Genomic DNA, 15,151 nt, shown 5'->3' with positions numbered 1-15,151 from the left:
CTGGTGAAAGAAATGGACCTACAGGTCCAAGAAGCGCGGAGAACCCCAAACAAAAGGAATCCAAAGAGGACCACACCAAGACACATCATCATTAAAATGCCAAGAGCAAAAGACAAAGAGAGAATCTTAAAAACAGCAAGAGAAAGTAACTCAGTTACCTACAAGGGCATACCCATACGACTGTCAGCTGATTTCTCAACAGAAACTTTGCAGGCCAGAAGGGAGTGGCAAGAAATATTCAAAGTGATGAATACCAAGAACCTACAACCAAGATTACTTTATCCAGCAAAGCTATCATTCAGAATTGAAGGTCAGATAAAGAGCTTCACAGATAAGGAAAAGCTAAAGGAGTTCATCACCACCAAACCAGGATTATATGAAATGCTGTAAGGTATCCTTTAAGAAGAGGAAGAGGAAGAAAAAGGTAAAGATACACATTATGAACAACAAATATGCATCTATCAACAAGTGAATCTAAGAATCAAGTGAATTAATAATCTGATGAACAGAATGAACTGTTGATTATAATAGAATCAGGGACATAGAAAGGGAATGGACTGACTATTCTTGGGGGGGAAAGGGGTGTGGGAGATGTGGGAAGAGACTGGACAAAAATCGTGCACCTATGGATGAGGACAGTGGGTGGGGAGTGAGGGCGGAGGGTGGGGCGGGAACTGGGAGGAGGGGAGTTATGGGAGGGGAAAAAAAAGGAACAAATGTAATAATCTGAACAATAAAGATTTAATTAAAAAATATATATATATATTACTAGAAATTTTGGTTTTATAGTTATTTTCAATTCAAGAGGCAGCATTTACTAAGCCTGACCAACTCAATACTGGTGTGATTTGTTTTTTTTTTACATACTGTACCCGTGGCCGGCAAAGTGTGGCTCACGAGCCCGGCTCTTTGGCCCCTTGAGTGTGGCTCTTCCACAAAATACCACATGTGGGCGCAAACATATAGTACGATTGAAACTTCCTGGCCCATGCACAGAAGTCAGTATTTTGTGGAAGAGCCACACTCAAGGGGCCAAAGAGCCGTGTGTGGCTCGCGAGCCGTAGTTTGCTAACCACTATACTACACCAAAGCCTGCATTATGATAAGTTTTAATGTTTTAGATGAGATTCTCAACAAAAGGTCTCATACCACTGCCTATCCAGAATTACATGTCCTCCATGGCCCTACTCATGTGAGACCTAATTCCTCTGTGCAATTTCCCCAACCCTCCAGGACATCCTGATTTTTCCATCTTTCATCTTTATTAATTGTTGTTTTTAAAAAAAATCTCTTTTTTTATTGATCTTAGAGAGAAGGAAGGAGGGAGAGAGAAACATTGATCAGTTGCTTCCCGCACTCAGCATGTGCCCTGACCAGAGATTAAACCTGCAACCTGGGTATGTGCCCTGATCTGGAATTGAACCCACTACCTCTTGGTGTACAGGACAACACTCCCATCAACTGAGCCACATTGGCCAGGACTATTTATTGCTTTATTTTTTTTAAAAAAAGCTGGCTTATGGTTGCATTTGTATAATTCTTATGCTTCCTATAGAATACAGGCTACCAGAGAGCAGAAACCAGTTACCTTTCTTACATTTGATACACAGCCCATTACTTCATTCAATAATAATTATCTCACATCTACTACATGCCAGGCATTGTGCTAGGAACTGGGGATTTAATAGTGACTGAGAAAAGCAGAAACTATAAGCCCTAATGGAAATTAGAGTTTAAAGGCAACAGACATTAATCAAATAAAAAGAATGTAAAAGGAACTATGGTAAATTCTACAAGGAGAGATGTACAGTGCTATGAGAGTGTACAAATGAAGGTGTCAGAAGGCCACTGCCCAGGAAATATCAAGATCTGAAGGATAAGCAGGAGTTAACATGGGGTGGCATTCCAGGCAGAGGCATTAGAATGTGCATAAGTTCTGAGGCAAGAGTAGGCACAATAAGTTTAAGAACTGGAGGGAAACCACTGTAGCTAAAACAGAGAGAGTGAGTGAAGATGCAAGAGCTAAAACATAACCCATTCTTACCTTTGTTAACAGTTCTCTGTTTATTTTGAAATTTACAGTCCCTTGACCAGTGCTGATTTCAGTCACCACTGTATCACATTTTAGCTGAAAAGGTAACAGATCAAGTAAAAGAGCTATATTATAAAGTAAGCCCAATGAAAGTTGTAGTTCTAAAATTATCAGATTTTCAACTGTCTAAAGGCAAAAGGTGCATCATCTGTCTGTCTTCATATTTGGACCTGAGCCTTAGCCAGTCTCTTCAAATCAATCATTCTAATTGAGTAAACATGTTTTCTTCTTTACTGATTAGAATACTATTCTGTATTCCAAGTCGCTTCCTCTTTTTCATTCCCTCGCCTCAAATTCTCCATCTGACATGGAAGAGAGAGAGCACCACTTTACTCCCACCCTATGTACCCTGACATGCAATGAACTCTTTTTATCTCACCCATCTGTTGCAAAAGCCACAGAACAAGACATTATGTCAGGGCCTATGCTAAAGCACTTGTGTCAACACATAAAATGTAAATAACTTACTTTGTCTTCAGTGAATATGCCTTAAAATTTTAACCAACTAGATATTCAAAGCACCTGATATACCCATGGACCTTGAAAAAACACTTGTCACTGAAGAACCACTTGCTTTTATTTTGACACTAAATATTGTAATTAGGATGATTCTATTCTTGGTTTACTTCCTGATAAAAATCTGGGGTGGTTTTTGATCAAATAAATACTCAGCTACCAAAGCTCCTTTATCACACTCATTCTTTAAGCATCCATTTCTATGATAATGACTTCCATTGTTCCAATTCTTCAGGGTACCCACACACCTCTTTTGTAATAACCTTATTTAAAAAAAAAAACAAAAAACTTGTCCAACACCTGCCTTTTCTGGTGGTATTATACTAACAACTTGGTCATTCGCTACAATCCTTTCAATTTCTCTTTTAGGTACCAAATTCATCACAGAAATTAGAAATGAAAGAGGTTTATTAAATCATCTAACCACTTTGTCTCTGCAATCATAATTCTATTGCAATCTAATAATTTCTTCTCATATTTTAATGTTCAGTTTCTCAGAAACTCATTTTAAGAAGTGCAATCCACTGCTCTAATTTATCAACTTGTTCTCCTAAATTCAGAAGTCCAACCAGCTTCAATCTGTAAATTTAATTAACACTTCAGTCCTCCTGTAAGTAGTTAATAAAAAAACTGAACAATGTCAGCTCAAGAAGAATGCTCTATAACTAACTTGAAAAATCATACTAATCTTACAGTACATGGCTAAAATGAATTTAAATTATGTTTTCCAAGGTGCTTTCAACAAAGAAACATTATTAAATTCATTAGTATGGGTGAGATAACCTGCAGAGTATTTCTTTCTTTAAAATAATAACTGATTATAAAGTAAAAACAAGTAATAGTGCTAAAGTACCTTCTCTGCCAGTTGTGTGGCTTGAACTTGAATATCTGGTCTTGAATAGTCATTGTTCCCCAACAGAGAATCCACAGAAAGCTGAAAATCAGCTACTTCTCTAAAGAAGTAGGGAAAACTGTTATTACCCTACAAACATTATTAATATAACAAAAAAAGATTAATCATTATGAGTTTCCCACATTGACATAATTTTATAAGAAAAAGGTATTATGCTTTTAATATAAAAGTAATTAGAAATATCATCACCTTGTATTTTAGAACTTTATCTTTTATGATTTTATGAAATTCTTCCTCTTCTATTACCTAATTGTAGCTTCGTAATATCTCTGTGAGATAGGAAGAGCAGCCACTTTGGAAAAAATTAAGACCTGACTTGTTAGAAAGTAAGCACATGAGTGTTTATTACATTGTTTTCTATACATTTTTCTGTAGGTTTACAAAAGGTCAAAGTGCAAAATAATTTTAATTGATATAGAAACATCTACATAATTACCCATATTGAACATCTGATATTTAATAAGAAACCAGAGAATGAGAATCTATGGGCAGAGCAAGTGGGTTAAACCACTTTCTAGTAGCGGCTAGCCCACTCTCATTGACACAAAAGACACATTTCAGAGGGCCACAAGTGACTCCATTCTTATCCCTCTTCAAATTAGAGATGTGCCTAAAAAATCCTGTGTATCTTTCGTTTAACAGCACATTAACGAACCTAGTCAACAATGACCATTGAGAATTTTCCTGAGCCTTAATCCATTATCCAGCAGCCTAGTGTGAATTATATTTACCTACCCAAACTCATCTACTGACATTTAAGCTGTAACTACAAACCCAAGTTCATCTATTAATCAGTGTCTGTGTGATCTTTGGTATGTTGCTTAAATCTCCCTTGTAACCTCAGTATAATGGTAATAACAATACCTACTTCATAGTGTTGCTGAAAAATTAAATTCTAGTTAAATAATACTGATCTTAATTCTGATGTTAATAGTACCAGTACTGAGCCCTGGGAATTATTCTGTCTGTAGTTCTTCAGTAGCTTGGTTGGCAAACTGTACTCTATTTTTTTTTTTCTAAGACTATTCTCTAATGATAAAATGACAATTTGATTTTCCAAAGATTAATTTTAACTCCGGAAACTCACATAAGGACTAGATGTATTTATTTTACCTATTCTTTCCAAAAGACTCTGACAGCCTAGTCAAGTATTTGTGCCAATAATGTGGGACATTGAAAATATAAATTTAACAAAATGGGAATAACACACAAACATAAAGATTTTTATCATGGCCGAAACCGGTTTGGCTCAGTGGACAGAGCGTCAGCCTGCGGACTGAAGGGTCCCAGGTTCGATTCCGGTCAAGGGCTTGTACCTGGGTTGCGGGCATATCCCCAGTGGGAGATGTGCAGGAGGCAGCTGATCGATGTTTCTCTCTCATCGATGTTTGTAACTCTCTATCTCTCTCCCTTTCTCTCTGTAAAAAATCAATAAAATATATATTTTTTTAAAAGATTTTTATCATGAAAAAATATTAAATTAAAATAAAATCCATACAAACAATGTTAATTGAAATTATACAGATTTGAATATACCAAAGATTAAACTAAGATTTTTTTAAAAACGGGACATATGTAATACTTTCAACAATAAAGATTAAAAAAAGCTATGATTTTTAACATGCAGCAAGGATAATTTATAAAAGGTTAAATATGACCATAAACCTATAGGTGGGCTCTCAAAACATCTAGGAAACACAGAGGTCACATGATTTTCTATAGATAGTTATTTAAAATCATGAATACAATTTTATTCTAGACAGGAATAATAAAGTAGTTCAATTGAACTTAAAAATTTTAACATTTCAATAGAACCATGACAAATATTCCCAATTAGTTCAGCGATAGGACACATTTTAAAACATCACCCTTTTAGTCTATTAAAAATGATGAACAATCATTTGTTAAACTAGGAATATTTAAAACATGAATTCTGAAATTATGTGAAGGGTTATTTGGCAGTTAAAAAGACCCGAAAGAAAAATAAATGCTTTAAGGAGGTAGGTGGAACTCAACCAGACTTGACCTCTTTTACCATTTTCCCTTTGGGGAGCTTTCAATTATATAGCCACAAGGAACTTTTGCTTTGTCTATTTAAAGACGTATTCTTAAATGTGAATTATGTAAAAAATCTGAAAACATTCTAAACATCCAAAGGGGAGCATTAGAGTATTAATTAGCTATTGTTAAGTGATACTTATAAAAAAAAGATTGATGTCAAGGGAAAGAATTAAAAATTATACATACAGTTTTATGACTATGTTTTGTGGCTTTTTAAAAAAATATATTTTTATTGATTTCAGAGGGGAAGAGAGAGACAGAAACATCAATGATGAGAGAGAATCTTGATTGGCTCCTTCCTGCAAGCCCACTACTGGGGATTGAGCCCAAACTCAGCCTTGTGCTCTCACCAGGAATTGAGCCTTGACCTTTTGGCTCATAGGTCGATGCTCAACCATGAACCACACTGGCCAGGCTATAACTATGTTTGTTTGTTTTTAAAGGCTGCAAGACATATTCAAAGAGGAAGTGTGAAAACACACCAAGTTGCTAACATCAGATGTCTCAACACAGTAAGGCTAATGGGAATTTTTTCTCTTCTAATTCTTCCTAAATCTCCTTAACATTATCTGTTTTGCTCTTGTGATAGAAAAACAAATTAAGAAAAAACTATAACAATACATAACATCTAGAGTCTAGACTATAAAAAGCAGTAACTGTGAAAATAACCCATTGTGAAGAAGGAGAGTGGACAGGAGTATAGATGAAACAAAACTGGCCATGAGACAATGACAGTAACTGATGGGCATGTAGGGGTATGGTAATCTATTTCCTCTACTTTATTATTGTTTAAATTAAAAGAAAAGGTTTAAAAATAGCTACTTTTCCACTATTTCTGAGGAGTTTTTGTTGTGCTGGAATGAAATCCCTAAACTTGAGTACTACTGGCTTATAATAATTATTAATCTTCTCTACTATGATCACTATTAAATAGAAATTTCACCATAATTGACAAATTTGAACTACGAGACCTGAGCAAATTGATTCACATCACATTAAATAAGTCACATTAACAAAAATAGTATTTCCTTTTTTTTTTTTTTACAGTTACTGAGTTGTTGTCGTTGTTTTTTTAATTCTTTATTGTTTAAAGTATTACATATGTCTCCTTTTTTCACCCCATTGACCTCTCCCCGGGCATTCCCACCCCCCAGCACATGCCCTAACCCAGCTGTGGGCAAACTACGGCCCGGGGGCCGGATCCGGCCCGTTTGAAATGAATAAAACTAAAAAAAAAAAAAAGACCGTACCCTTTTATGTAATGATGTTTACTTTGAATTTATATTAGTTCACACAAACACTCCATCCATGCTTTTGTTCCGGCCCTCTGGTCCAGTTTAAGAACCCATTGTGGCCCTCGAGTCAAAAAGTTTGCCCACCCCTGGTGTATATCCTATATAATAAAAGGCTAATATGGAAATCGACCAAACATCAGAACGATCAGTCCCTATGATGTGCACTGACCGCAGGGGGCAGACGTCATTGCGGGAGCTGCCTCCTGGTGGTTAGTGTGCCAGAAGCCAGGCCCCCGGCTGGCAAGGGCAGCGGCGGGGGTGGAAGCCTCTCTCGCCTCCATGGCAGTGCTAAGGATGTCCAAATGCTGGCGGGAGCAGGCCTAAACCATCAGTCGGACATCCCCGGAGGGCTCCTGGACTGCAAGAGGGTGCAGGCCAGGCTGAGGGACCCCCAAGTACACGAATTTTGTGCACTGGGCCTCTAGTATAATTATAAGTTCCCCTTGGTCAGTGGACCTTAGAACTCAATATAGAGAAAGTTGCAGCAGGCCATTTTAAAGATGCTCTCTTTCACAATGCTACATGTAGCTTTCTTTTCCTTTTCCATTTATCTGTTTGTCCTACCTGGGAGCAAGAATATTTATCCTACTGAATCTAAATTCCTGACAAAGGGGACAAAACATAAGGACATAATGATACTGATGATTATATCTTTACATCTTTCTAAAGCTTAGGGCTTAAATGTCTAGCAAATTTCTTGTCATTATTAATTGACTGAGAGGGCATTTTATCCAAATATTAAAGTTTTCTAGTCAAATGGTAAACAAGTACCATTTAGAATGATAAAACTCACAAAGAGATAGATTTTTCCTTGCAACCAACAAGGTAAACTATTGGCTGCATGTAGTCCTAACCAAAAGTTCCCTGTAACACCGTGAGTCTCCAAATGGAGGGGGGAAAAAAACCATTAAAAAAAACCTAGCAGGTAAATATTGTACAATAGTATTCAAGCATCAGGTGTATAATCTCTCCGAGTCCTTCAAAAACCCTTAGATCCTAACCATAATCTTATTTCTTTTAGTTGCTGTTACACAATTAAATTTGAACCTCATTCTGCATTCTTCTTAAAGACTTCGCCATAATTACAGTTATTAGCATAAATGTCAAAACAACATAAGGTTACTAAAAGGGTTAATTTTAAGGACTACTCTATAAATTGAAGAGTAACTTTCTTTTTTGGTATCTTTACAAAGTAAGCAACATTTCATATTATTACAAGTATGTTATACTTAACTCTTTTCTGGAAATTGGAACTGCAGATATTGACTTGATCAAGTTTTCTGGTGGAAGATCCAATACTCTGGAAAGCTAAAAATAAAGAAAAACAAAACAAAACAGAGCAAGATTGTTAATATATTTGTTCCAGGTTCACTGTAACAGTGCTTAGCAGAAAAAGGAATATTGAGACACTTAACAACATAAATGAACCTCAAATGCAATATGCTAAGTGACAATGGCCAGACTCAAAAAGCTATATAGTGGCCCTAGCTGGTTTGGCTCAGTGGATAGAGTGTCGGCCTGCGGACTGAAGGGACCCAGGTTCGATTCCAGTCAAGGGCATGTACCTTGGTTGCAGGCACATCCCCAGTAAGGGGTGTGCAGGAGGCAGCTGATTGATGCTTCTCTCTCATCGATGTTTCTAACTCTCTATCCCTCTCCCTTCCTCTCTGTAAAAAATCAATAAAATATATATTTTTTAAAAAGCTATATAGTGTATGATTCAATTTACTTAAAATTCCGGAAAACCCCAAACTGTAAGGATGAAGAATAGATCATGGTTTCCAGGGACTGAGGATGAGAAGAGGGTGTGACTATAAGTAGCAAACATAATGTCCCCCACCCCCTCAAAAAAAGAATTTTGCGCCGAAACCGGTTTGGCTCAGTGGATAGGGCGTCAGCCTGCGGACTGAAAGGTCGCAAGTTCGATTCGGGTCAAGGGCATGTACCTGGGTTGCGGGCACATCCCCAGTAGGAGATGTGCAGGAGGCAGCTGATCGATGTTTCTCTCTCATCGATGTTTCTAACTCTCTCTCTCCCTTCCTCTCTGTAAAAAATCAACAAAATGTATTTTAAAAAAAAGAATTTTGCACTTATAAATTTAAAAATGAGTTAATGTTTTTTCCTAAAAGAGATGAACCACTGAGGAATCAAAGATAATTCATTTTATTCGTTAATAAAGTATTTATTGACTGCCTAATTTGTGCCAGGCATTGTTCTAGAAATTGGGGATATAGCAATGAACAAGAGAGATAAAAATCTCATGGCACTTAAAAATAAACAAATAAATAAAGGGAGAAAAATATGATCCCCAGGCCCTATTAAAGGTTAGCTAGAACAGCAGGGGCAGGGGCATTTGTATTTTTAAAAAGTTCCTTGAATGAATATAATGCATAGCCATAGTTATGAACTATTGCTTTAGTCAGTCCTATTTATTGAATGATTCTTACAGGACAGGCACATCTTACATGCCTTAATTTTTCTTTGAAATAATTCCGTGACTTTCACATATTATAGAATTTATTTCAAGAACGATGAAACTGAAATACAGAGAATTTATGTAACATGCCTAAGTGAAAAAGCTCAGATGTTAACACAAGCAATCTAAAACCAGAACCTACAGCCAACCCGTGTCATACATATATCCTTTCAATGAGCAATGCATGAAAAGATTGAGATAGCAGTATTGCCATAATGAATTTAGAACTGCCTTCCTCTTTTCTCCTTGTCTCCTTAATTTTCATGAAGCCTTTGCAATGGACAAACCATGGCTGTTGAGGGATAAGACAAGGGAGAAATGGGGTAAATAGGAAGTAAAGAATGTAGGAAGAACTCTTCTTCAGATGTGTTTGTAACTATTCCAGAGAAGAATAAAACTAAAAGTACTGTCTCCTAACTGGTAGTATTACCTTCAAATTGTAAAAAAAAAAAAATGTTGAATTTCACAAACATTAAAAAAAAAGTCAAAACTTGCCGACCAGGAGCTGTCATTTCTCTTTAAGATGCTCTGTACATTTCTGCTTTGATCTAGTAAAGGTTGATTTTTAAATTTTAAAGTGCAATCTTTATTTTTAAATTCTGGTCTTTAGGAACTGCCATTACTGTATCCCCTACAAAAAGGTATTTCTTTAGGATATTTTCTCAGAAGTAGATATTTTCAAAGCATTTATAGAATGAAAGCTGCAATACTTCTTATTTATACTACAAAATATTCCTGCCAATAGAGATTCTCAGTAATAAAGGTTCTGTTATAATTTCTCTTAGAAAAAAATGGGTTCAAATTCCAGTTCTAGTTTTAATAGCTTTGCATCCTTGGGAAAGTCATTTTACATGCATGAACTTAAGTTTACACATCTGACAAACGGGGATAATAAATCTATTAAATAAGAAACCAGGTAGGGCTCTTGTGAGGATTAAGAAAAATGTGTCACATAATTAGGATGTAATAAATCCTATTTCCTTCTACATCTCAAAACATCCACAACCACTAACATTTTCTGCCTTTCTTAAATAAAACTAAACTTTGCTGGGGGGAAAAAAAGTGATGTAGGAAAGTTTTAAAGTTTAATTCAAGTGAACAAAACAAAAAATTTCTTACATAAACTAAAAACTCTTTTAAATGTTTCTTTTTTAAATTACATTTATTTGCTCCAAAAGGGCTCCGAGGGGGGCTTAAGAACATATAAATAAAATGAAGGTGTAAAATTATACCAGAAAACCAAGCTAAAGATAGTAACTATGCTTCTTGAAAACCAAGGTACAAAGGGCATAACTACACAGCATGTTTTATCTAGTAACTACAGGCACGGTGCACAAAATTCATGCATGGGAGGGAGGGTGCCCTCAGCCCAGCCTGCACCCTCTCCAACCTGGAAACCCTTGGGGGATGTCCGACTACCGGTTGGAATCAGGCCTAAACCGGCAGTTGGACATCCCTCTCACAATCCGGGACAATGGCTCCTAACTGCTCACCTGTCTGCCAGCCTGATTGTCCCTAACTGCCCCCCAACCCCCCCCCTGCCCCCGCTGGCCTGGTTGCCCCCAACTGCCCCCCCTTACAGCCTGGTCGTCCCATGCAGCCTGCTGGTCAGTCGTTTGGTCGTCCCTCACTAACCCCCCTGCTGGCCTGGTCGCCCCACGCAGCCTGCTGTTCGGTCATCTCCAGGTTGTTTTGGTCATGACGGCCCCTGGCTTTTTATATATTAGGCTAGATCTAGCAAGTCAGGAGGAACCAACTTTTCCTAAAAGTAAATTCGAAGACCAAGTTATATTCACATGGAGATATGAACACCAAAATAGAAAGTATCTTCAATAGTAGTTTTACAAAGGCACAGAAACATTCTTATATGATGCAAATTAAAAAACAAAAAGAAGGGACTGGGGTTCAGTTTTGCAAGGTTAAAAGAATTCTGGAGATGGTTGGTGGTGATGGTTGCATAACAATGTGAATGTATCTAATGCTACTGAACTGTACATTTACAAATAGTTAAGATGGTAAATTTTATGTTATGTATCTTTCCCCATAATTAAAAACAAAATAAAACCCTAAAAGAAATACTGGGATAAAGTAGTGGAATGAAGGCTTCTGTATATACTCTCCCACCTCCCAATTCCCACCTATTTTCAAATTAAAATGAAAAGGAGGGAGAAGAGGAAGGAAGGATGGTACGTAATAAGTATGTAGGTTATCCGGTTCTCCATTATCAAATACAACAGATAGGCACAGTCCCAAGATATACACTTAAAGTAACAGCCAAGGAAAGATACAGATTTTGAAGAGGAATGGATGCAGCCTGTTTGGCAAGGCTCCTGACATGAATTAACAATTCTCATTAATACCCCAAATCTGGAGAGAGAGAAAAATGGAATGAATTCCATTATTTTTTTTTTCACTGATGAATAGGTGATGCTACAGAGTTTCGGGAAGAGTAAAACAGAAGTGAATTTCAGCACTTTCCAGCCTAAGTGCAGATTCTAGGACAGTACACTGAGGAGCCTCCCAGTGAAAACACAACACATTCCCCAAGTACAGGAAGTAAATCTTGATTTGGTGTTGCATGGGTAGAAAGAATCAGAGAAGGAACTTTTGTGGGAAGATAGAAAGTATCAGGGCTACCTAGTAGAAATCGAATATGCTAAGTCAGAGTTCAGAAATATGTGTACAGTCATCATGACCTACTGGAGAGGCAAAAGGGGAATGGACAGCTGTGGAGTTTATATTTTTGTAACCACAAAAGTGAGGTGAGCCAAGAACAAATCTGAAATGGAAAGTGAAGAAGTCATCCACACAATGCAGGAACAAATACAGAGTTTGGGCAGAGGTGACAAGCCTCAGCAAGATGAGAAAGAATAAGCATCACAAATAGGCAAACAAACTGAGAGAGAAGTGAAGGGGAGAAGAGAGAGAGGAAAAGAAAAATACAGAAGAGAAGGAATGTGGCATATAGGAGATCAAAGAACTCTTGTCTGAAAGAAAAATATAGCCTAATAAATACAAAAACATTATTCATAAGTGCTTCAAGATTTGTAATTAAAGTAATCAGAGCAATATAAAAATTGCATGACGACAATCCATCCTTAGTATATTTGATGTCCCTAAAATATAAAAAGGGTAGAAGCAAGAGGACAGGATGATAGGTACACTGGTTCTCCAGTAGCAAAGACATAAGGATAGAGACAAAGCTCAAAGCCACACTTCAAAAAGTGATAGCCAAAGAAAGACATTAACTTGGTCTCACTTATCAGAAGCCATAGAAATGAATAAACAAAACCCAAGAAAATTTTAAAGTATTTGTTGATATATATCTTGGCTCCCCCAAAAGCAGGGCCTGAGAAAAGGATTGTATGCAGGTAGTTTATTTGGGAGGTGAACCCTGAGGGCAGAAGTGATGGAAGGAGAGTAAAAGAGGAGAAAAAGCAAATATAAGATTGTGCTATCAAGGCCACTACTATAGGCAATGGAGCCTTAATTTCCATTATGCACCACCTCCTAAGAAGCATACATGATGCCCATCCAAAAATAGGAAGCAGGAGCCTCCATCCCCCATTGGTTGAGGGCTGTCCTTGACATTAACTCCACCACACTTGAGCCCATAGGCTGGGATTAGCAGGCTTTCAAAAACAGAATGGGATGCTGTTAGCAATAAGGAATGGGAGCACATGTGAAACTGTTCACACCAAAGTGGCAGCTGGAATCACAGGTGTGACCAAGTGATGGAAGATAATAGAGCATAATATTCAATAACAGGAAAAATGTCCCTGAAATAAAGAACCAAATCTATATTGTGGTATATTATGGGAATGGCACACCACTCTGCAGTGAAAGAATTAAACCTCCATACATCTTTATAAATATTTTTTAAAAATTGAGGCAAACAAACAAAACCCAAGTTGCAGAAGGATAATTACAGTTTGATTATCACTTATATAAAATTTAATAACTGGCCCTAGCTGGTTTGGCTCAGTGGATAGAGTGTTGGCCTGCAGACTGAAGGGTCCTGGGTTCCATTTTGGTCAAGGGCATGTACCTAGGTTGCAGGCTCCTCCCTGGCCAGGGCCCTGGTCTGGGCACAAGCAGGAGGCAACTAATGGATGTGTTTCTCTCACATTGATATTTGTCTTTCTCTTCCACTCTCTCTAAAAATTAATAGAAAAATATCCTCGGGTAAGGATTTAAAAAAAAAAATAAAATTAATAACTGAAAAATAAATTATTGTAAATATTAAAATCTCCTGGCTACTCATCCCTGGTTGCAAATTCTCTTTCCTCACATATGAGGTTTTGTTTTACCATATCTGTGTATGTCATTTACAACCTATGAATGCATCCCAATTAGTAATGGGTACATGAATATTATCTATTTTCTTCTCCATGATTAAATATTTCATTAAAAAAAAGAAACAAACTGAATCCACAGATCATAGTAAATTACTATGTCAGGAAAATATAACACAGAAAATTTAACAGAGAAACATCAGGCTAAGTTACTAAATTTCAAAAGGTAAAGCATCCAATCAAAAATCTAGAGATGAAAAGAAGAACTTTACTTTGTATTCATGTTGCCTAATCACATGGTTAAAGCAAATAATTTAGCAATGATATTATATAGGACTAAATTTATCCACTAGAAAAACTACAGACAGGCATGTTTGTTTCACTTGCTCAGTTGTTTTTAGTTTGATTTAGTTGCCAACATATGAAAATTGGAAATTTAAAAAATAACATTGGATTGTTGTATGCATTTGTACATATAAGTCTTTGGAAAATTCAAAATTAGAACTAAATAATGTTATTGCTTTATTTCTAAAATGAAGATTTTTTATATTTCCAAATCTATTTTGATATTTCTAAACATGCAAATTTTTTTTAATAATTAAACCTCCAAGATTTATTTTATCTGAGAAGTCAATTTTTTTTTAAAGTAATGTTTGAAAAAAATAAAGCACCATGAGCCCTTCTTAAAAAAAAATATATATATATATATATATTTATAAAGAAATCTGGCCAATTAAGTCATGTAACCAGGAAAAGTATTGGTAATAAGCATCTTATCCAAATCAATATAAAGTGAACAGCAAATAAGTTGTGCATATATGGCTAATAAAAGACTATGGGTGTTACAAATGAATGAGAAAGTTACCCAAACAAATTAGGAATGGTAGAGGAAAGTTATGCCAACTATAAGAGTTCTAATGTCCTCGTCTCTCACACCAGGGGTTGATATTGTCTAAATATGAAACATGAAGATTTTAAAGAAACATTCCAAATTGTATTGTTCTGCATAATCTCTTAACTGCAGAGGATTCATGTAGAAAATACATCAATAATTCTTTGCATTGCACTTTGGTTTCTTTTTCTTTCATTAAATTCAAGCAAAACTATGTTTAATACTTATTTAAAACAATATTTCAGTTATGCATACATGGGGAATCCTAACACTATTACACTTTTAGTAGTTGGACATTTTTATCATAAAACTTTTAAAGAAGCAAACAAACCTAAAAATAAAAACTCATTACAATTTTTATAAAAAGCATATCTACCCAGTTTTTCTATCTTCCTTCCTTCTTTTTTCCTGACTTTATAAAAGTACTGCTAAGGAATTTTCACTGAAAATTAATTAGGGTTCAGATACGTAGCTTTCTGGTGACCTAACCTCATGTGGGACTAAAGCATTCACTGAGAGTAATGTATAACTAGATTCCCACATCAGAAGTGTAGCAAGGGGATTCAAAATACCATCCTCAGCATTTTAATTTAAGAGTAATGAATATTTAT

General features: G+C 36.2%; 1 protein-coding gene across 1 annotated transcript in view; it reads right to left on the bottom strand.

The window, feature by feature from the left end:
* RARS2 (arginyl-tRNA synthetase 2, mitochondrial) overlaps window positions 1-15,151 on the bottom strand; it is a 73,887-nt gene that overhangs the window by 57,347 nt on the left and 1,389 nt on the right. The window contains exons 2-4 of the mRNA XM_059701001.1: window positions 8,112-8,185; window positions 3,462-3,561; window positions 2,045-2,128 (exon numbers count right to left, since the gene is read on the bottom strand). Coding sequence (XP_059556984.1) covers window positions 2,045-2,128; window positions 3,462-3,561; window positions 8,112-8,185 — 258 coding nt within the window. The remainder of the gene's footprint in view (window positions 1-2,044; window positions 2,129-3,461; window positions 3,562-8,111; window positions 8,186-15,151) is intronic.

This window comes from Myotis daubentonii, chromosome 6 (assembly GCF_963259705.1).
Source record: "Myotis daubentonii chromosome 6, mMyoDau2.1, whole genome shotgun sequence".
Lineage (NCBI taxonomy): Eukaryota > Metazoa > Chordata > Mammalia > Chiroptera > Vespertilionidae > Myotis > Myotis daubentonii.
The sequence above is the reverse complement of the archived record's forward strand: the minus strand, read 5'-3'. Positions and strand labels throughout refer to the sequence as shown.